The following is a 22,595-nucleotide window of genomic DNA, read 5'->3' as shown; positions in this document are numbered from 1 at the left end:
TGGGAGTCCCTTGCCCAGCTTAGGAGCCCCAGCCCCAGTGGCTCCTACCACCACTGGGACCCCTTTGGCCTTTCCTTGCCACATCCTCTCTAGTTCCTCCTTCAGGCCCTGGTCCTTCTCCCGCTTCTCATACTCCTCCCTCCTGATGTTGCTGTCACTTGACACTGCTACATCTATCACCACTGCTGTCTTCTGGTCCTTGTCTGCTACCATGATGTCTGGTTGACTGGCCAGTCCCTGCCTGTCCATCTGGATCTGGAAGTCCCACAGGATCTTAGCCCTGCTATTCTCCACAACCTTCTGCGGAATCTCCCATCTGGACTTGGGGGGGTCTAGCCCATACGCTGTGCAGATGTTCCTGTACACAATGCCAGCTACTTGGTTGTGCCGTTCAGTGTATGCTGTTCCTGCCTGCATCTTACACCCTGCCACTATGTGTTGGGCTGTCTCTGAGGCCTCTCTGCACAACCTGCACCTTGGGTCCCAGGGATTCTGATGGCAGGATGTACGTGTTGATGGCATGGATCTTGTTCTTCCCATTGAGCTGGCTCTTCAGGACCTGTCTTATCCTTTGCTGGTACTTGGAAGTGCTGTCTTCCTTGCCTCCTCTTTGTGGTTCCCATGTGACTGGGGATACCAAGGTATTTGTAGCTGGTCTGTGTTGCCCACTGGTAGTTCCACCCCATCAGTCTTACCACCTTCCCTCTCTTTACTACCATCCAGCCACACTTCTCCAGTCCGAATGACATCCCAATGCCCTCACTGTAGATCCGTGTCAGGCGGATCAGTGAGTCGATGTCTCATTCACTCTTGGCATACAGCTTGATGTCATCCATGCAGAGGAGGTGATTCCACTCGAACTTTCACGCATGCACGCGCGCACGCACACACACGCAGGAAGAATGCTGTACTATGCCCAGTTCCCCCTGGTTGTCCTTCTCATGTACTCTGGAAGTTTTCCCTTCACCAAGAATTGTGTGTGTGTGTCACACAAGAGTGCATCAATGCCAGAAGCCACACTCCAAAAAGGGGCAGAGGCAGAATGAAGATGGGTAATGTTAACTGAATGGCTCATAAAAAAAGATGCTCTCATTATAAAATCGATTCCCCGCCTGCACATGCCAACCAATCTCTCACCTGCTGCACATGCTTCATGCAGAAAGGTACAAATGACCCACATCCCTTCCCAGCAGAAACTGAAAAAGGAGAACGAGAGGCAGGAGGGAGGAAGTGAATGGAAGAGTTAGTTGCCCCGGGAAAGAAAAGGGACAGAAAGCAAGAGGGAGCAGAAGGAAGGAAGGAAGGAAGGAAGGAAGGTTTAGTGCATGAGTTGTAAAGACTTTGCTCACTTACTTTGACATAAGATTAATTGAATTACATATAAATGCATCAAATTAGATTGTTATTCTCCATACTGTTACTATACCATGTTACTAGAATGTCCTAAAAAGCTGAAAAGAACCAAAGATGAGACAGCCCTCATCAGTGCAGATGTCAGAGTCTGCACACTCAGTTCCCAAGTCCAGTAAATCCTCTGGAGCCTATTTTGTTTCCAGTAAAGACTTCTTTATTGAGAAGCAGCATAAGGCATTCCATAGATTGCTGAGACTGACCCTCCCTGGCCGGAGCTCTCCTTTTAACACCCCTCTATTCTACTTTTCCTGCTTGAATTCTTCGCGCCTCTTCCTGGGTCTCACGGCCGTCAGGCCTTCCTGGCGCCTCTCGGCGAGATAACGGTGCACCAGGCCTCTGCTGTTTATTGCCCACCCTCCCTCTTGACTTTTATGGCAGGAACAAGCAAGCAGAGATACAAGTTATGGTTCTTGTCTAAACTAACATTTGAACCTACTACATTTGTCTACATTGTAAATTTCTAATGACTTTCTAATAGCCTTTCAATAGTTGCTTGCGTACATCCTGACGTGCTGCCCTCCAACAAGACGAATGTCATCACATTAGAAATAAAATCTGGAAGAAAGAATGCATACATGCCATATACTGAATGCAACACTAAAACCCAACAATACAAAGAATGCATGTGTACGATATACTGTGGAAGAAATAATTAATATATACAATGTAGATTGTTATTGTTTATCTAGGTTTTTGTGGATATTTACTGTAAAAATCCTTAATGAGTTTGGGGGCTTGACGTGGTGGCTGTCTACCCATTCGTGGTGTGTTTTGGGGAGGTGTTTCCATTGCACTAAGTACTGCAGTTTGCCTCTGTGTTTTCTAGAGTCCAGCATGGCTGGTATCATATTCATGTTGCCTTCTAAGGCGCCCTCAGAATAGCATAGATCCTGAAAGCAGCTTTCATTTGATTCAAAAACATTTGAATTTCCAGTCATATTCTTTGTGACTTTAGAAAATCTGAGAACAAGCAGCAACCTTTTAAATAATGGTGCCCCAAACTGTCCCATTTCCCAAAAAACTGCCCTGTGGCATAATTCAGTTTTTTGAGATGGCTGCCATATGACTTGGTTCCAAATGAAATTGCAGTCACAGTTAAGAAATCTTTGGACTGATCACCAGACTTATAAACAGTCCTCTCACTTGGGCCAAGCTTGACATTAACAAAGTCCAGCTGGGTGGGCAGGAAATTTCACTCTTCTGTAACAAATCTGAACAAGCAGAGATGCACTGAGTGCAGTCACCTTAACCCTAACCCTAACTAGCATATAAAAAAATTATTGAGGGAAATATTTTCTGGCACATAATGGATTCAGTCCATTCACCCCACTACATGTGCCATGTAAGCGATCTACAGTAAAATTCAATTCCCTTCCCACATAACACTAGAATTCAGATTAATCCATTGGCAAGTCATTTGGGACAGACACACGTTATGTCCTTCTTGAGACTCTATGTCAGGATCCTCACAATCAACCAATTGTCAGTTGGAGCCAACTAGTAGAGTTATTAGAGCTGTTAACCTAGTTAGAATGTTTGCTTATTCCGGCCGTAAAGTAGAAGTGTTCTTTTATTAGGACTGTTAGTTTATACAAGCTGCTTGCTCATTCCTGCCATAAAACAAGGCGGAGAGGAGGGGGCGGGGAGAGTTAGGTAGACAGCGGAGACAGATGGGATGTTCTCAGGTTCTGGGGAATTTACAAGGCCATGCAGGGTGAGACCAAGAAGAGATCCGAGGAAAGGCGCGAAAAGGACTGAAACTTGAAAGCAGAGAGGGGGGTTAAAAGGGAGCCTCCGAGCGCGGGGTTTTCAGTTTCAGCAATCTGTGGACCACTGTATGGTTCTTCTCAATAAAGAAACCTTTACTGGAATGAATCGGTCTCCAGAGGATTTACTGGGATTGGGAATTGAGCCTTGCAGACTCTGACACTATACTTAAACTTCTGGCATTCACTGTCATAAGATGTACTGGTGGCATCCATCAGCTCAGATGGCTTTAAAAGGGGGTTAGAAAAATCCATGAAGCCTTTCTGTAGCCTCGAGTCAAGGCCAGCAACCTGAGGAGCAGCAGTGGGAGAGGCCTCTTGGCTTGAGGCCTTCCGGAAGCATCTAGCTGAGAAACAGGATGGCAGCCCTTGGTGGGCTCTTCTAAGGCTGACCAATTCTCTTTCTTTGGCAGCTGTGGAATAGCTTCTGTGCCCTCAAGATGTGAAGCCTGCTTTCTTGGAAGCCCTGAGGCTCTAGAGCTTGCCTATCTGGATCTGTACCTCATGCACTCTCCGAATGGGCATCCAGGTGAAAGCCAAGCTCGGAGGGCACGGGATGCAGCCTGTGAGGGCTCCCTTTGCCCAAGGGAGGGTTTGGCAGTGTCATCTTGGGGGAACGCAGGAAGGTCTGGCTCAGAATCAGTGTTACCTGTTAGGAAAATGTGGAGACTTCCTGTACATACAACTGTATGGAAGGAATTAGTCAGGAGAATGTTCAACCATGCTGGGGCAGTCACTACTTCTTTTAGCTCGTCTCTAGAAAATCAGGCTGAATGCTCAAGATTGAGAATTACTCAGGACCAAGTTCCTGGACATGCCACCTCTTTCCACAGGGAGGGACCACTTTCTACATCCTGTCACATATCCTGTCTCCTGTAGAACATCAAGGGGAATCTCTTGCCCCAGAAAGAGGGGAAGGTTCTCTTCTCAGATGTGGATTACGTGAACACTTGGAAGGTAAGAAACACCATTACACTCCTTGCTGTAAAGGTTTCGGGCCCAGAGTCCAAGCAGGGGGAAACAAGATGCTTCTTTTAGCTGTTCTTAGTTTTCCTTCATCATCCCCATATTCCTGCTAGGTGGCTAATTCTGGATAGTCATCACTTGATGGCCACAGGACCAAGGCATGGCTTGCAGATCAAATTGCATAGACAATAGTTGCAGACCCATCACGTCTCAGGGTTCCAGATTAGGGAAGGCTGCTTTCAGGCATCTGGATGATTCCTCCTGGCTGCTGTGATTTACGGTGTCCTGCCCATATGCTCTTGGCTGTCCTTCTGGGGTATAACCTCCCATTTGAAACGGGTTCTTAGGGACCTGGATCCTTCACCCTTGGGCCCACAGGTTCTGCCCACTTGCTAGTTTGTCCAGAATCTCACTATGCCATCCAGGTTGCACAGCCAGCTAGCACAATTCCATGAGGACATTCCTGAGTCTGTGATCTGCGCTCCAGTGATGTGGCATCTCTTTAATGCATCACAGTAGCTACTGCTCAGCTGGGTGAATGTGACGTTTCAGCTTCTCTTGGTCTCTCCTCTTCTAAATCGGTGCATGAAATTCTGGTCGTTTGTTTTTCAAATTTGTCCTAATGTTTGTAAATCTTTGTGCCATATTTCTCCAAATATATATACGTTTTTCTTGGGAATTTGCCTATTTCTATAGTTCATAGTTCTTGTCAATTATTTTCCCTAATATGTTTTGTACAATATTTTCAGAAATATGTACATTCTAGAACAGGCTTTTCCTAGCATACATTTTTTTAAGAATTGGGGAAAGCACTGATTTTCAATGGCATCTAAATCCAGATTCTCTTAGAAGCTTACATAAAATACGAAACTGAATAAACTATTCACGGTTATACAACTGTGAAACAGTAAAGCAACAACACCTAAACCACGAGCAATATAAATGGTAAACAAAGATGTCTGATAGAATCAGGAGACCCTCCGGAAGAACTCTGTCCTTAAAGGCTTGCAAACGGTAGCGAGGAAGGGCTGGCCTGATCTCAGCCAGGAGGCTGCCCCACAGCGCAGCCACGGAAGAGCAGCGGCTCCTCGCTTCAACTCCCTGGACCTCCCGAAAATGGGGGACCAGTCGCAGTTTCCATCAGTCTGGTCAAATTGGCCGGGCCGGCACTGCTCTGGAGCAGGTGGTCCTGCAGATATCCAAGCGCCAAGCCATGAAGGGCTTTGTAGGTTAAAACCAGCAGCTGAAACCATACCTGGGAACCAGTTGGGAGCAAACCATTGGGAATGTTATATGTTCCCAATGACAAAAAGTACACAGCCGCAGCGTTTGGGGCCAGTTGTACTTTCCAAGTAGACTTTAAGGGTAGCCCCAGCACAGCGTGTTACAGTGGCCCAGCTGGGTCTGGTAAGCCCTCCTACTCCAGGTACGGTCACAGCTGCACCACTAGCCGAAGCTGGGTGCGGGTCCCTCCGGCCGAGGCTTCTACCTGCTGCTTCAGCAGGAGCTGTGAGTCCAGAAGGATCCGCGTGCAGTCTTGCTCCTGCTTGCTCGTCAAGGGGCAACTCTGGCGGGACAGGGAGGGAGCCCCGAGGTGTGCACAGCAGCTTGGGGTTCCTAAGGTTCAGCTTCAGCCTGTTCTCTCCCGTCCAGGCTTCCCTCCACGCAACCTTGCAAGGTGGTGGAGCAGGGGCTGGAATGGGGGCCAACAGCAGGGAAGCCCTCCCCCTGCCAAGTCCAACTCGGTGGAACCAGGCCCATCTGAGCCATCATAAATGCTGTTACAGCAGGCACCGATTGTGTGTGGGCACATCGGGCAAGCGTTTTCCCCAGAGAGCAGCTGCATTGGCAGGGTCCCAGCCCGGCGCTCCAGCTTTGGCTCTTTCGGGGGCCAGAAGTGCAAGCGAAGTCCTCAGGATGTCAAGCCTTGTGGTGCTTCATGCAGCTCCTTTGCACACACTCACACTCACACCCACACCGATTCCCTCTGTTCCCCAGCATTTAGCAGCAGCACAGCCTGGTGGAAGGGGTGTCGGCGGGGCTGCGGGTAGTTCTAACTCTGCCTGCTCCGTCACAGGACATGGAGCCTTTTCAGCAACAGTGAGTGGCTGTTCCGCTATGCTGTGTGGGATTATAGCCGTGTTTTTCAGCCTTGGCAACTTTACGTTGTGTGGACTTCAGCTCCCAGAATTCCCCAGCCAGCATGTGTGGACTTCAACATGCTGGCTGGGGAATTCTGGGAGTTGAAGTCCACACATGCTGGCTGGGGAATGCTCTTGGAGTGGCTCCTTCAGCTGTACAATTTCTTTAGTTTAACCTTTTTTTGAGGGGGGGAGTGTAGCCAGGGACCGTTTTTTCCATCAGCAAAAAAAAAAAAAAAAAAAAAAAAAGGTTGGGTTCCCAGGACACCGTACCACAAACTACCCATAACCTTGAGCTTTTTATGTGAATGCAGCCCTGGGCTGTGGAGTCTGCTAGTGGTGGTGGCTGAGTCCACAGGCCATCCCCAAATTGGATTTTGCAGCCTCCAAAACAGCCCTGAATTGTGTCATTGAAGTGAAAGGGCAACCCCATTTTTAGCACCATGATTTTTTTTGTTTTTGTTTGCAAAAGATGTGGCATTTTTCTAAATGTTTCCCACCTCCTTGTTAGCATAAACAGCGTGCACACACGCACACACATAAAGGAATGTATGGATCTTGGTTAAAAAGCACTGGAAGAGAATAGTGAAGTGTTGTTTTCCTTCCAGGGTGGCTGATCACCACTGATCTCTTTCGGCAGAGATCGGTGACTGCAAGTGATTGTGCTTCTCCCTCCCAATTGTGAAGCCATGAAAATACAGAACCAGCTTTTCCATTTATTCTAAGCAAATTGAAGCAATTTTACTAGCCCAAGGCGAATGTGCATCTTCTGAGCAAGTTGGAAAGTTTACGAAAGCAGCTCGAGACACCGCCAGTGACACATGTTGACTACAGAAAAGTTGGAAGAAAGTCAAATGTTCACCATCCATGCAATACACTGTTCACCACAGCCTGTCCAGACTGCACGGCAGGGAGTTTCGGACGGGATGGTTCACACCAGCCAAGTTTCCTTGTCCTGCGGTCTGGATGTCCCAATAGAAAAACAGCCCTAGCCACCTCCAATCTCCTGCAGACCTTCTTACCTATGAACTGTTCAACCGATGAACAACGAGGTGTGCCTGGGCAAACCATGGCAGATATGTACATGCAGGAAGGATGTTTCATTCTAAACTAGAGTTTTTATATTCATGCTAAGCTTTTTCTTGCTTCACTCGCCATCCCCACCACACTGCTTTCTGACATGGTATATTTCAGGTGGGGAAGAACAGTAAGTGCTCTTTGGAAATTATCTAGAGGAGAAAAATAAATTAAAAAAAAACATTACAAGAATATCAGAATGCAAGTCCTGTTACTTGTTTCCATGTCATTTGTTTTCTGTTTTGTACTGAATTCTTTATAAAGGTTGGATTTGCATAAGAACAGAAGCAGCGCCCTGATGGATCAGATCCCCGGCCCATCTCGTCCAGCAGGCTGTTCTCACAGTGGCCAGCCAAACACCGCGGCCTTCAGAGGCAGCCCAACGCCATCAAAGCTAAGAGCCACGGCTCCCCGGGACTTCCAGGAATTGGTTCGACCCTTTTTTGAAGCCAGTCAAGCTGATAGTCAGCACCACATCTCATGGTAGTGAATTCCAAAGTTGAATTACGTATTGTGTCAAAAAAGATTTCCTGATTCTTCCAGGATTCCATTTCATTGGGTGACCCCTGGTTCTAGTATTTTGGGAGGGGAAAAATAGCTTATTGTCCACTTTATTGATATAATTTTGAGGACACCTCAATCATGTCCTCTCTCACTCACCTCTTTTCTAGACTAAAAAGCCCCAAATATGGCAACTTTTCTTCATAGGAAAGCTCCCTCCAGTCCTTTGATCACCTTTCTTGCCCTCCTCCGAACCTTCTCTAGCTCCACTATGTTCTTTCTGAGTGCGACAACCAGAACTGCACACAATATTCCAGATGCAGTCACACCTTTGATTATAGGAGGTGGGAACGCTCTGGGCTGTTGGACATTGTTGTGGGATCCTGAGAGGCTCTCCCGCATTTTGGTAAAGAAAGCCTGCGGTTCAAAGAGCAGGATCCATCCTGGCTGGGCAAAAAGCAAAGGCACATCCATTATGGCGCTTCTGCAGGCATCCACCTCCCCGGGGACGCCCCTAAAGCTGCAGGACGCTGCTGGCTCGTGCCAGATCTGTGGTCTATCAGGGCATCCAGATCCTTCCTACAAGCACAACTGCTTGAGCCGAGCCTCTGTCTTGTCCTCATGCATCTGATTTTTCCTACGTGCAGAACCCTCCATTTCTCACTACTGAGCAGCATTTTACTGGATGGGTCCCAACGTTCAAGTCTGTCAAGATCCTTTTCAATCTCGAGCCTGCCTTCTAAGGCATTGGCAGTCCCCTCCAGCTGTGTGTGGCCTGCAAATTCGGTGGGTACTCCTTCTATGCTTTGTCTAGGTCATTTATAAAAACTTTGAAGAGCTGTGGACCCAGGACAGAACAGTAACCCACCTCTCCATGTAGGCATAGATCCATTAAGGACGATGTGTTGGGTACAGTCCTTCAACCAACTGCAAATTCATCTGATAATAGGATCATCTGTCCCACATATAGTTATTAAAGGCCTTACTGAAGCCTAAGTATGTCCACAGCAGTCCCTTGGTCTTCTCTCTCTCTCTATATATATATATATAAGATTTGTCTGACATAACCTGCAATTAACAAATCCATGCTGGCTCCTAATCACCATGTTCTTCCATATGTACAAACTCATTGCTTGGTATCTTTTCTGGGATTTTGGAAGTGACCTTAACCAACAGCAAAGACTTAGATCATTTCCACACTAGCAGTTCATAGTGTCTTCTAGAGTCATCCAACCACCGTTGTGTCAAAATATGTCATGTGGGCAGGCTTTATATAACTTCAGTGAGGGCTGCATGAAGCTATGAAGATCCTTTAAGTCACTAGTGCAGAAACGGAAGTAGCAGGAATCTGCAAGAAAGCAGATTTTAATGACGTCAGGGGAGGATAGGTAGGACGCATGGGAAAAGGAAGTTCCCTGTTGGCCAACAGCAGGACAAAGCCAGGAGCTGGCTCTGAGGAGGCTTGAACTGAACCGAGGGACTGTGGGCGTGATTTGCTCTGTGAGAAGATCCCAGGCACTGAAAGGTCAAGAGCCATCTATTGCTACTCTCTTCAGTTACACCGGGCGCTGGATTCTGACACACAGTCACACCACTGGTGGAGAGTAAACATAGTTGCAGCATTACCTGTTGAACTTCTAGCAGTGGCTGACAGAGTGCAGGTTTATGAACACCCAGTACCTCCCCTTGCCTTTTCTTTTTAAAGAGCACATTCAGGATTGAATTAGAGGAGAGATTCACTCTCTTTTATATGCATGGCTAGTCTCAAAACACTGGCATGGCTTTAATTTAATTTATTTTAAAAATATACTGTAAAATATGCCAGTAAAGGGATCGCAGCATCTGGCAATCTAGCCGCTGGAATGGGTGGCTGGAACCCAGCAGTCTCAGGTAGAAAGGAGGTTCATACGTTGCGGCAGAAGATGATGGTTTCCCCAGCCTGGTGCTGGCCAGATGTGCTGGGGTCCTCAGCCAGGGTGGGAAACTGGGGTGGGGTGGGGTGGGGGGGTGAATTCAACTAGCTGGCAAGGCTGGGAGATGCTGTTTACAAGGCAGGCCTGAGCGAGAAGCAAGCTCCGACCAGGGCTCGAGAACAGAAAGTGGTCGTTTATAGCAAAGTCACGCTGAACTGCAGCTCTTCTGGCCAGTGGCTTGTAGGGAGCGGAAGAGATCGGCCAGCTCTGACACGGGCTTGGGCAAGCTGAGCCGTGCCAAGCAACAGCCCGGAGTCAAGGGAAGGTGATGGTGGTGAGCGGCATGAGCTCCAGGGCTTGTTCCAGGGAGGGGCGCTGCTCCTGGTATTCAGCGGGGTGGCCGTTCCTGTAGTGGCCATACTCAAACTTGATCCTCAGTTCACCGATTTTGGACTGGGGGAGGATGTCTGGGATCCACTCAATGACGAAAGGCGTTGGCTCCTTTTGGTCGGGGGATGTGTTACCTGGGAGGAGGAAACCCGAAAGATGAGAGGAGCCGCTTCCCAGATCGCAAGAGGAAAAATGAGCCCTTCTTGCCCCCTCTTTGCACACCGCAAACTGACCAACTTTCAAGAAAGTTTTCAGCTCCAGGGGCCGAAGAATGGGCTGCTTCTCCAGGCGTCCGTAGGTCTCCGCGATGCTCTCCACCTCAACTTTGGGACACTTGAAGGGCTCGTAGGTACCGTCCCGGTTCTGGATAAAGCTGCGTGTTATTTCCAGAGGCATCTGGAAAGAGAAGGGATGAGCAGGAGAGCAGAGACCCCCTTGGGAGGGGTCTCCCAGCACCAGCCCCACCAAGCCCATCGTCACCTCACTGCAGAAGGAAACATTTGTCTCGGAAGATGAAATCGAGAAAGTTTAAAGCAAGTCCCAGAGGAGAAAATGAAGCCTTTTAGATTTCCTTGTCTAAACCAGCTGGAGTTCAGCAGAGAGACTCACTTCCATTGTTCATCTCTGAACAAACATGCCAGATTCCTCCTTCCTCTGCTCAGAAATGCTGCTTGCAAGGCAGAAGACAGAGGGAGAAATGGGCCTTACCTCAACGGTATCAAAGATCTGCTTGACCTGCAAGATGTTGGTAATGTGCCACGTATATTTAGAAAAGGTACCCAGCGGTAAGGCATCTTTGCGGACAAAAGCTGGAAACAAAGAATTATTTATTTACATATAATGATACGTAAGATTCTGGGCAGTTTGCACTAGTAAGATTAAAAACATAATTAATAATAGTATTACATAATAAGTAAAAGCAGTCAGTGCAAAGGCATAAAAAAACAACCCAAATAAAAACACCTCATAAAGTTTCGTCCAAATCAGACAGGACCCACCAAATGCCAGTGTAAGCCACACGGACTGCTGCTTTGCCAAAAATAAAAAAGGAGGTGCCAGGTGCTTTCAGCAGGTGGGGGCCATGGCTGCAAAGGGCCGCCGTTGGGTCCACGTCTCACTGGGAAGAGACCCAGGCGCCCTCTCTAGCCTGGTCATGTTGGCCAGGCAGGCTCCACCGGAGGAGGCAGGCCCCAAGAGACCCCGAGGCGGAGCCCGAGAGGTTCTCGGTGGAGACGAGCGCTGGGAGCAGAAACCTCCTGGAAATCAGCACAACGGCTGGAGCATCGGTGGCCTAGGACAGCAGCGGTTCCCGCCTGCTAACTTCCTGGATGCTACATTTTGCAGCCACTGCAATTTCTGGGCAGCCCATGTGAAGCTCACCACAGCAGTAACTGTCAGTTACCGTGGCTGAAGCTGGGCCAAGGTCCCCCTGGCCACAGCTTCCATCTGCTGTCCCAGCAAGAGCTGTGAGTCCAGGAGGACTCCAGTCAGAAGCCCCAGTAACCAGGAACTGACTCTGCTTGCACCTGGCTGGTTCACATGATAGGAAGCAAGGGAGAGGGGGAAGCCTGGGCCCACTGGGGGAACACCAGTGCTCATCCTCCTGTCATCACCAAGAGAGGCCTTGGAAGAGAGCCCCCACACCCTGCCATTTGCAGCCAAGGCCTGGGCCCTTTCAGCCGCTGCTGCCAACACACACACCAGCAACATTCTCTCTGCAAGTCGTCTGCTGTTGGCAAGGGCACCTTGATGTCTCTGCAGAAGCAGGCGCAGAGGAGCCTCCTCCATCAGCCCCTCAGGTGAGAAAACCACACCCTAGTGGAGTTCAGCACCTCACAGCTGGTCTTAAAACCAGCCACTGGAGAACACGGGTTCAAAAGAGCGCTATAATCTGCTTCACATCAAGTACTGAGAGCTGCTGGGGGGACGGGGGGCTGCCCACAAAAGGCAGCTTTGCTGCACATGTCCCATCAGTTGTCAGGCAGATCAGCTGCTGTGTGCCCAGTCAAGCAAGGAAGGCTGCTTCATCTCACAGCAGCCCGACGCCCAGACCTGTGGATTCAGCCAACTGCCCTGAGTGCCCACCCACCGCAGCCGTGCTCTGGCTGGTGGATGGCTCCCTGCCTGGTGGTGACACTTGGCGAGGGGGAAGGAAGCAAAGCCAGAGGGTTCAAGCTTTGCTTCACCTCTCTGTACAACTGCAATCAGGACATTGCTGCCCGGCAGCAAAGCACACCAGCAGCCACAGAGACAGGACAAAGCGGAGACAGAGAACTTATGCTGGTTTGCTTTCTGTCCAGCTCCACGAGAGGTGGAGGGCACTTTAACTGAGCTGTGGGAACAAGACCAATGCAGAGGGACACTGAGGGGAAAAATGCTCCAAAGGTCAGTACCTGTCGTTGAATTGGGAAGTCGCATCTTGACGCTCCCAATGCAGATCCTCTGCTGGAGAGCCTCGAAGAAGGCCTGCGGGATGTGAAAGACGAGGGGCTCGGGCTTGCCTGAGTGAAACATGCAAAACCAGGAGGAACAGATGACGATTATGTGCATCTTAGAAACTGGATCTGGAAAGTCACCAGGACTCAGGACCGAGCATCGCTGAAACAGCGGCAACAAAGTCAAGCCCAAGAGGGGAGATGCCTGGGATGAAACAACCTCTTGGATGACTCAAAAGGAAGGCCCGAGGTTGTCTGCTGAAAGCTTGTGTATTTTGAGAATGTTACTGACAAACAGGGTAAACGGCCAAAACAGATTAACATGTAAACCTGCAGAGGGAAGAGAAAATGGCCTTGAGGGACGGGAAGAAGAGCTGCTATCAAGGTCAGATAAGAGGGGCTTGAGTCCCAGCCAAGAAAGTAACGTGAGAAAACATCTCAGACGAGCCCCTCCCTAGTTCACATGAACATAGAGGGAGGGAGGGGAGGGCGGAAGTGCATTCAGACTTGCTAGTTTCTGTTACAATAGCTTTACAATAAAAATAGTACTGATCTACATGGCACTGGTTTCTTAATCTGGTCTATCTGGAAGGGCTGATAAAACCTTCCAGATGTTTTGGGAGTACTACTTCCCAAATCTCTGCCAGCCTGGTCATTGTAGTCCCAAAACACCTGTGGGGCATCAGCTTGGGAAAGGCTGTGTAAAAAACTTCCCCACCAAGAACCACAGTTATGTGCCCCTGGCCAGAATGCCAGCGATTGTTGGGGGCACCTCTTTCTGACCCGCAGAAACAAGGGGCAGCTACAGTGAGCGTGCCCGCCCCATCCCTACCTAGGGGAAGATTCCTTCTATTCTGAAGGAGAAAAAAAATGGTCAATGCAAGATAGGGAGCAAATGGTAAAACTGAAACATTGGGACAAGGTGGAACTCTTCCTCGCCTTTTTCTTTAGAAGGTTTATGCTACAGTGTACGATTGTAGCCAGTGTGTTTGGAATGGGGAGACAAAAGGGGGGTAAATGGGGAAGCTCACTGCACTGAGCCGCGGGGACACCCCAAAGTGCCTTTTCAGTCACCAGAAGAGGCTTCTGAATCATGGGATTTCCCTAAGATTCCCCACCCATGCTCTCCCACTAAGATATGGGCACCTTGGGAAATTTATTTAATTTATTTAAAACATTTATATAGCTGCCCATCTTGAACCCAGCTCTGGGTGGCTCACAACCCCAAAACAACATATCTCACAAAATCCCTCTACAATAAAAACATGAAGACCAGAAGACCTGGCACCACAGCTAAACTTTCCCATGCGCTCACAAAAAGTTCTTATGCTATTCTGGCACCTGGGGAAAAGTCAGGCGTTGAGTGCTTTTTGGAAGGTGAAAAGGGTGGGGCCTGTGGAAGCTCAGCGGGGAGGGTGTTCCATAGGGCAGGGGCTGCCACGGAAAAGGCACCTTCCTAGATCCCATAAGATGGCAATGTTTAAGGGAAGGGGGTAGGAGTGTGCCCGCCCTATCTGACCTGATAGGAAGGGCAGCTGACCCTAGGGAGGGTCGATCCTGCCGATAACCTGGTCCCATGCCATGAAGTGCTTTAAAGGTAAGAGCCAGCATCTTGAATTGCACCCGGAAGGAAACTGGGAGCTGGTGCAGCTCGCATATCAGGGGTGTAAAATGAGCGAACCTAGGGGCACCCATCACTGCACACCCCGCTGCATTTTGGACCAGTTGCAACTTCCAAGTGGTCTTCAAGGGCAGCCCCACATAGAGAGAATTGCAGTAATGCAAATGGGATCCTCTGAACAGTGTCCAAAGAGATGGGCAGTGGCCGAGGCAATGCCCCTGCTGATATCATAATCAGCTCCCGGAGAAGGACTAAGTTCGCCAAATGCATGAAGAAGCTGCCGTGGGGGCGGGGGGGGGGTGTTTCCTCCTGTCCTGACTGTCTTCCTCTCATAAGCAACCCTTCAAGGGCGAAATGAAATGGCCAGCAGGAAAGACTCACCGTCAAACTGGTAATGCATGGCTTGGTGGATCCGCTCCGTGACGCTGGCCAGCCATTCCTGGAAGGACAGGGCCACCTGGGACTCATCAAGCACCTGACCGCCAGCTGAGCAGAAGGAAAGGCTTCTTTGTGAATAAAACAAGGGCAGGCAAACCATGGACCCCTCCCCATTCTGGCCCCTCAGACTGCATCCTGCTGCAAAGAAACAGCCACTTATATGGGAGGCAGAAAGCCTACCCCAACAGCTATGTTCTGAGTTTGAAATGTTCTTATAGAATGTTTCCAGGGGGCTGTATTTTATTGATTGATTGATTGGATTTTTATTCCAGCCTTTTATTTTTGCTCAGTTCAAGGCAGTGTGCATAACTAATGCTCCTGCCTCTTATTTTCCCCACAACATCCACCCTGTGAGTTGGGCTGGGCTGAGAGAGAGGGACTGGCCCAAAGTCACCCAGCTGGCTTTTGTGACTAAGGCAGAACTCGAACTCGGGTCTCTTGGTTTCTAGCCCAGTGCCTTAACCAACAGACCAAACTGGCTCTCAAAAGTCTTCTGACTGCCAAGAGGCAATAGATGGTCAGATTCATCCTTATTGGGACGTGTCAGACTTACTTGGCCAGATCTCATTCTACGGGGTCAAACCCTCTGCCAGGAATTGGACCACTGCATTTTTAGGTATCTAAAAACTACTGTGGAAAATGACGGGAGTTTGACCAAGCCCTTACCCTCTTCTTTTCACAAATTTAGATGGGAGGCTATAGTCTATTACATTCTACATACCACCCAACATGCAGAAACATTGGTCACAGAGTCTGTTTTACTAAAAAATAAAAACATTGTGCAGGTAGGCTGCCAAAAGCATGCTTAACTCTTGCTTCTGTTGTTTGCCATGGACATTTTAACTGTTCTTTTTAAATTATCCCATTGGTCAATTTTGGCCAGTGTTGATGTGGAGAAGGATATTGAAAAGCTAAATAAATCAGGTTTTTTTCCTAGCTCAGATTTCATTTCGCAACCAGTCCCCCGCTTTGACTTGTCAGAAGTTAAGCCTCTGAACTGCATTCCAAATATCCTTGCTCAAGCTGAGAGTGGGGGGTTTGGGCTTCTCTGTGCAAGAGAGCTCTGCAGCCTCGTGGTCTCAATGGGAAAGGACTCACTTTGCCGTTTCAGTGACGCAACAGATGCCTTTTTCACTCCGCTTTTCTGCAAAGGGTGATTTGCCACATCTTGAGACAAGAGGGGGCTACTTGCTTGCGTGCCTAAAAGGCAAAATTTAACACCTTTAGAGCAGGCAGGACATTTTAAGTTCTCACAGCCTCTTTCTGATTGCAGAACACCTTTGTCATGGCACAAAGGATGTTCCAAGAGACCTCTTTCTGCAGAATGGCATAGTGAGACGATCTCGTTGTTCTGCATTTATGAGAATGAAGGTGACCCCCTCACTGAAACTCAGACACGACTGCAAGAAACTCAGACTCCAAAAGTCGAGAGATGATTTCATGGGCTTTGATTTCACCTGGCAAAGGTGCATTCATTCATGAGAACAAGAAACCAAACGAGAATGACAGTGAGGGGACGCTGAGCAAGATGAACCCTGAAAAAATAGAACAAATGCATGTCTAAATTTAAGCTTTTCTAATTCAGATTTGTTCATAGATCAAGTCTCTTCAGAGCTAAGTTTTATGAGACATCCAGAGAGAGAGACTCTTGTAAAGATCTCACAGGTACCAATTTATGTGAAAAAATAGGGTCATAGCAATAATGGCTTCTCCGTGATTCACTGTAGATCCAGCTAGACCAAATACCTTTTACATCCACCTTCTTTTATCAGATTTAAATCTAGACATGATTTATGAGGAGGCAAAATTAATCTCTGGGACTAAGGCTGTTAGGGAACAAATATAGGAGCAGATGATGGCAAAAAATCAGGACTCTGGTAGCCCTTTTTCCAACTAACTAATTTTATTAAAAGACCAGATTAAAATCTATCTACATGAGTCATGAATATTCATGAATGCATCTGATGAAGTGAGCTGCAACTCACAAAAGCTTATGCCTTTAATAAAATTGGTTAGTCGGAAAAGGGGCTCCCAGACTCTTCCGTTATTAGGAAACAAATGGTATCGTGGGGGGTGTTAAAGATGGGGTTTGACTGAACTTTGCCACCATCACCTCTGCTCCAACTCCAACTCCAACTCGGGATTTTCCTTCCTCCTTTTCAGTGCTTGCTGATTGTCTGGTACATGATTTTTCTCTCTTTCACATCTTTGATCACGGGCTGAACTAAACATCCAAACCTACAGATTAATGCTAGTACAGGTAGACCTTGCTTACCGACTGTCTTGTTCAGCAACCATTCGAAGTTACAACGGTGCTGAAAAAATAACTTTGCAACCAGTGCCCGAATTTACGACCTTCGCAGCGTCCCTCAGATATGTGATACACATTCTTCTGTGCCTGACTCATTTTTTTCTCCCCCCCCCCTTGGAGAGCAGAAAGATTGGAAAGGATTATGAAAAAGTAAGCAGGCACACAATGGGGAATACACATTGAAAGCAATGTCCTGGTGCTACTCTGTTTTATCAATACATCACTGTCTTCAATACAGTATCAATACATCACTGTCTTCATAGTTTTAATATCAACAATTCTTGTAGTCAGGTCTCAGTGTTATATTTTTATGTTAGCAATCCCTATAACTTTGGTACTATTCTGTCAGTCTGTACCTTAAATACTTATTCCTTGAATTATTGTAATTTCATAAGTTATATATTGGTCTATGACTGAAATAAAGATTGAGGACAAATTAAAAAAAAGGAACTCTTGGCCACTGATTTGCACTCCCATTTTCTAGCACAGTGTTTCTCAACCCTAGCAACTTTAAGATGCATGGACTTCAACTCCCAGAATTCCCCAGCCAGCATGGGAGTTGAAGTCCATGCATCTTAAAGTTGCTAGGATTGAGCAACGACTGTTCGAGCGTATCAACATGGAACACGAATCCACCCAGAAGATGAAGCCAAAATTGAAGGTTCTCACCCAACCCTTCATCCTTCTTCTTCCGCTTCACCTTGGAGGCAACAGAGTCTCCCGAGGGCAGAGTGGATTCTGGCTGGCAAGCGAGCGGAGCTCCTGCCGTTGATTTCAGACCTGCAGCTGTGGAAGAAAAGGGGCTGCTTAGAAGCCTCTGCGCTTCTCAGAATGAACTGGCTGCAGCACGAGAACCAGAGTGCGCCCTTGCCTTGACTTCTAAGACCCAGCCTGCCTGCCAGCTGTTTCCAACCCGGCCACCTGTCAAAAGCCAGCCAGGCTCTTAGCTCCCCTCCTTGATGGCCGCCGCTGTACTTTCCAAAGTCAGGCCTGCCTGGACAATTCTGCTGCCCATGAATCCATGCGGAAGCTCGGGAGGCCTGAGAGAGGCCAAGGGGTCACCTCTCTCCTCCCAGCGGCCACCCGGTACCCTGTGCATACCTACCACTGGCATCGTCGCTGAGGAAATCGGCAAACTCCTGGGCCAAGGCCTCATCGCTGGCAAAGGCACAGAGGCAGGCGAAGAAGTGGATGCATTTCTGGCTCCCTTCTTCTGTGGCTGAGGTAGCCTTGCTGGACTTCAAGGACTGGCAGGGGCAGAAAAAGCGGTGCCCCAGCGGGTGCTTGTGGCCAGCCCTGTGAGCAAAGGTGATATGGAGATACCCCAAGCTATGCTTTGGGCTGGCCTTGCACTTCACCACCAGGACATTCTTGGTAATCCTCTGGACCAGGGGCCCCGTGGGCTCAGTGGCCAGCTCCCAGAGGGTTTGCTTGGTTTGGGGCGAGGCCTGCATGGAGTTCAAGACAGAGCTTTTCAGGGTCAAAGGGGTGGCCTCTGTCTGGCAGCTCACAGCCAGCTTCATGTGCTGGCACTGGTTTTCGACTACCCCTTGCGTAGTGGCCTTCAAGCACGCTGGGAGGTAGCAGCGCCCAGAGCTGAGCTGCGTGATGATGGTTCCGTCAACTGTCTGGATGGTGGTCTCCGAGACGCCCAGCTCCACAAAGCACCGATACTCGGGCCCTCTGTCCCTCTGCCGCACAGAGTAGACCTGGAGGTCTGAGCCGGTGATGATTTTGACTGCGTCGACACCCGCCTGCTTCCGTGAACCGTATCGGAAGACAGTGCCACAGGTCTTGTTTTTGCAGCTCAGCCCACGGGTGCCATTGTAGGTGCCACATCGGGGGCATTTCCGAATGCCTCTCAAGGTTGCTTTCCCCAGGTCCGATAAGAAAGCCGGGACTTTACTCCTTAGGGAGCTGGACTCCATCCTTCAGAGAACCTGGGCCAAAGAGCAGTGGGAAAGTTTGGTTCAACAGAACCCCCTTGGTGGTTGCTTCTGGGATGGTTTTAGAATGAGTTAGACTGCTTCCTAGGAATATTCACCATCTCCGATTCTTGCGTGTGCAAAGCCCCAGAAACGGACTGGAGAAATGCAGAGGGCAACCCTGGTGCCAAAGGTGGGACATCTAACGAGGACCATAAACCAATAAATGAAAAGCAACCGGGGAATTGTCCTAAAGATGGTGAAAGAGTAGACCTTCTTTTGTAAGAGACCTTTTCCACTACTCGAGTTTACCATGGCTTGCATAGGAGAATTTCCTAAGGCAGTTATAACCCATCAGCCAGGTCCGAGCACCTGAGATGGCATACCTTTTCTGAGACATCTGAGGTTCTAAGTGGAGAGCAGAAAGTCTGCCTCCAAGATGCAAACCAACCCCTTGACTCCAGTTCAACATATCCCTGTTTGCTGCCGAGGCTGAGTTTTCTAGCACACAGAGCAGAGCTGACCTCTCTCGCCAGGAGAGCTGGGTTAGCAAGATTGGTCCAAGCCGACTCATCTCAGCCTGCTTCCATCCACCTTGAGGTTGGAAGAACAAAACTAGGGAGGTCAGGAAAAAAATGTTTAGTTGGACAATACTGATCACATCCTTAGTTTGCCATCTCCTAGAATGGGGAGAAAGTAACTTCTTCACAGATATTCTTCAGAGGAACTAGCTGAGCTAATCTGAGGTGCAGGAAGAGGGAGACCCCCAACACCTAAAGCAACACTGGGAACCTGAAAACATGCCCATCCCTGCCTTCCCCGGCATCTGATGGCCCACCATTGCCAAGATGATTAGTTGTTCACTCAGTGGGCACCAACTCTGAGCACGGTGCTGGTGGACAGCCAGCCTGAGCCGGTCCCAGACCTGCAGGTGATGGGAAGGGACGGAACGCCATGAACCCTCCTCAGGGTTCTGGTGAGAATACAGACCACCGGCATGGTGGTGTCACAATGAAGCCGCTGCTGCTCTGAAGCCTCAGGCAGGCCACGGGGTGGGCAAGAGCCAGTAAAAGGCGCCCCTCAACTCTCTGGACTTTGGAGGAATCCCAATTCTCAGACCAGAGTGATCCACTCCCTGCCACTAGAAGGAGCAGACCTCTTCTTCTTTAGAGCAGCAATAAAGAGGCATCTTGGGCCGAAAGCTGGAGCAAATGCTTTTTTAAAGGGAAGGATCAAAACCTCTGCCAGTTTTAGAGCAAGACTAGGGCTATCTTGGGGTGGGGGGAGAGGGCTGATCCCCATGTTGCAGGAACCTGCAAGTGTGCAACTCTCTAGCTCTGTCTTTCCAAAGAGGGCATAGCGGGGCGGGGGGGGGGGGGCAGAGATGGCATCATGCAACTGGACTAATCCTTTCAGCCCTTTGCGGTGGCTTCAGGGAGTTTTAAAGTGCAATAGGGTGCCTGATGCCTTGGACTTACCGTTTTGCCCATTAAAGCCTTGCAGAAAGTTTGGGGTTAAAAAGGAAAAATAGGTGCCAGACATGGCTGTGGAGGGAGTCAAAAGTCACAATGGTGGCCACAATGGTGGCCGTGGGATCCTTTGTACATGCAACATACACATGATGCATGTAAAAAAGTGACAGGGCTTTGATCACATGGCCATAGCCACCCTTGTGATTTCTTTACCCTCACATCCTCCACGGAGACCGCTGATGGATGCCTTAACTTCGAGGTCTAAAAGGGTGCTGGGGGTCGAATAGGGTGCTGAGAAGAGGATGTACGTAAGCCACAGGCACAAAACACCGAGCCGTGGTTTGGTCCGGCTTGGTTTCAGCTGGTTCCGAGTACAGTAGAGCCTCAGTTTAAGGTCTAGCTGGGGTAAGGGAGTGCCTGTTGTTCGCAGGGGCGTCACGTGCATGATGACTTGCCCATCAGCTGGGGAGGGGAGGGGGGAGGGGAGGCGCAGATGGAAATGTTGTCCACTGCAGCCAAAGCTGATAAATCAAGGGTTCACTCTACCCCTTCCTCGGCCTGGGAACCTGGAGCCCGCAGGACCACGCACGAGGGGCTTCTTTTCAGACCGCCAAGCCGGCCGCCCCTCTTCCTGCGCTCGGGCAGCTACTGCGGGAGCTCCGGGGCGCCCTGCCCTCCGCAGACGCGCAAGGCACGAGCAGCCGCCCCCCCCGTTCTCCTGCGGCCGAGCCAAGCGGCTGCCCGGCGGCTGCTCCGACCATCGCGAAAGAGGCGCTCCGCGCGCCGCCTGCACGTGCCCGGACCCCCTTCCGAGGCTGCGCGACGGACCGCCGCGGAGGGAGGGGCGCGCGTCCGCACGCGCCGCCTCGCCCACGACCCCGCTGCCCGCGCGCAGCCCCGCGCAGGCCGGCTGCCGGAGCGCGGCGGCGGGCGGCGCGGCGACTTCGGGGGGCTTCGCGGCCGGGCCTCCGCGCTCGACCCCCCGCTCCTCCGCGGCAGGGCAGGGCAGGGCTGCGGCTGCTGCAGCGCGCCCGCGCCCGCTCGTGCCAGCGGCTTACGTCGCTTTGCTGTACACGAGACTTCGCTGCGGCGCTCCTGCTCCCCACTTTGGCCGGGTGACGTCACGCCGGCTGGGGAGTGGCGTCGGAACGAGGCCGCGTAACTCGAGGCCCCTCGCATCTCACGCCCGGCGGCGTTTCCTTCTGCTCCGTGCATCAGCGCGGCAGAAAGCGAAAAGGTGCGGTGCGCGCGGTTATGAGGAAGGGAACAAAGGGAACGCGCAACGGAGGGCAGGCGCAGCGAGAGCCCGCCACTGCGCGTCTCTGACCGCCAGCCCACTCGCCGGCAAATGGCGCCGGGGCCTCCGTCCCACGCGCGCCTCCCGGGGGATGCCGGGCGCCCGGGCCGGCCACGGCCACGGCCACGGCCACGGCCGACTCCCACAAGGCCGCAGCCGGCGAGGACGCTGGGAGGCGAAGCCCCCCGCCCGGAGGCGCCCTCGGGCCGCCTGGCCTCCACTGGGCTGACGGAGAGGGGCCCGGGGCGACGAGCTCAAGGCTCCGCGTCGGGGCAGGCCAAAGCGCCTCCCCGGCTGAATCTCACGCTCGGCTATTTTGAGACGGGTGGACTTCAACTCCCAGAATCCCCTAGCCGGCATCGCCCCTGCTGAGAATTCTGGGAGGCGGAGTCCACACACCCGGAAGTTGCTCAGGCGGAGACGTGCTCGGACGCCCCCGCGCTGCCCCATCGCCTCTGATGTCACGCGCCGCCGCCGCTCGCCCTCCCCGTCGCCCAGGCAACCAGGGGGCCTGTAGGCTGTGCGCCATTTCCTGACCCCTCCCCGCCCCTTCGCGGCGCCTTTACCTGGCGGGCCCCCCCCGCCCCGCGGCCCGGCCCGGCCCGGCCCGGCGAGGAAAGGCGGCGAGCGGCCTCCGCGATGGCTCCTTACAAACGGCTCGCGAAAGCCGTCTGTAACGAAGGCTCTTATTCGCCGATCGAAGCACGTGGCGCGGGCGCGCGAAGCACCACGGGAGACCGAGTCCGGGCCCGCCACTCGTCCGGAAGAGGCACGTGGCGTTCCGGCAGCTACCTGTGGCCCGCGGGTGCTCGGCGCTGGCCGCAGCCACGGGGGCCAAGGCTCTCCACGCCCGGGCAGCCTCGTATCCGGGGAAGGGCCATGCGGGGCATCTCTTCTTCCCAATATTCCGACGGATCTAGACTAGGGAC

General features: G+C 50.8%; 1 protein-coding gene across 7 annotated transcripts; it reads right to left on the bottom strand.

Annotated features, from left to right (window-relative positions):
- Positions 1-7,143: 7,143 nt before the first annotated feature.
- Positions 7,144-22,382, bottom strand: CUNH2orf42 (chromosome unknown C2orf42 homolog). 7 transcript variants are annotated; one of them, XM_088151914.1, is made up of 10 exons: positions 20,376-21,421; positions 19,422-19,512; positions 18,078-18,912; positions 17,642-17,758; positions 15,760-15,861; positions 14,605-14,709; positions 12,561-12,668; positions 10,876-10,976; positions 10,401-10,563; positions 7,144-10,301 (listed from the first exon to the last, which is right to left on the bottom strand). In XM_088151914.1, the coding sequence occupies exons 3-10, from the start codon at positions 18,898-18,900 to the stop codon at positions 10,093-10,095; spliced, it is 1,728 nt and encodes a 575-aa protein (XP_088008040.1). In that variant the 5' UTR covers positions 18,901-18,912; positions 19,422-19,512; positions 20,376-21,421; the 3' UTR covers positions 7,144-10,092. The 7 variants fall into 7 exon arrangements, with proteins under 7 accessions (XP_088008040.1, XP_088008041.1, XP_025024872.1 ...); XM_088151915.1 differs by lacking the exons at positions 19,422-19,512; positions 20,376-21,421 and adding an exon at positions 22,233-22,382; XM_025169104.2 differs by having other exon boundaries at positions 19,422-21,421.
- Positions 22,383-22,595: the final 213 nt, after the last annotated feature.

This window comes from Python bivittatus, unplaced genomic scaffold (assembly GCF_059951505.1).
Source record: "Python bivittatus isolate LINGU-HERP-01145 unplaced genomic scaffold, Pbiv_v1 ctg000680_np1212, whole genome shotgun sequence".
Taxonomy (NCBI): domain Eukaryota; kingdom Metazoa; phylum Chordata; class Lepidosauria; order Squamata; family Pythonidae; genus Python; species Python bivittatus.
This window is presented reverse-complemented; position numbering and strand designations above follow the sequence as displayed.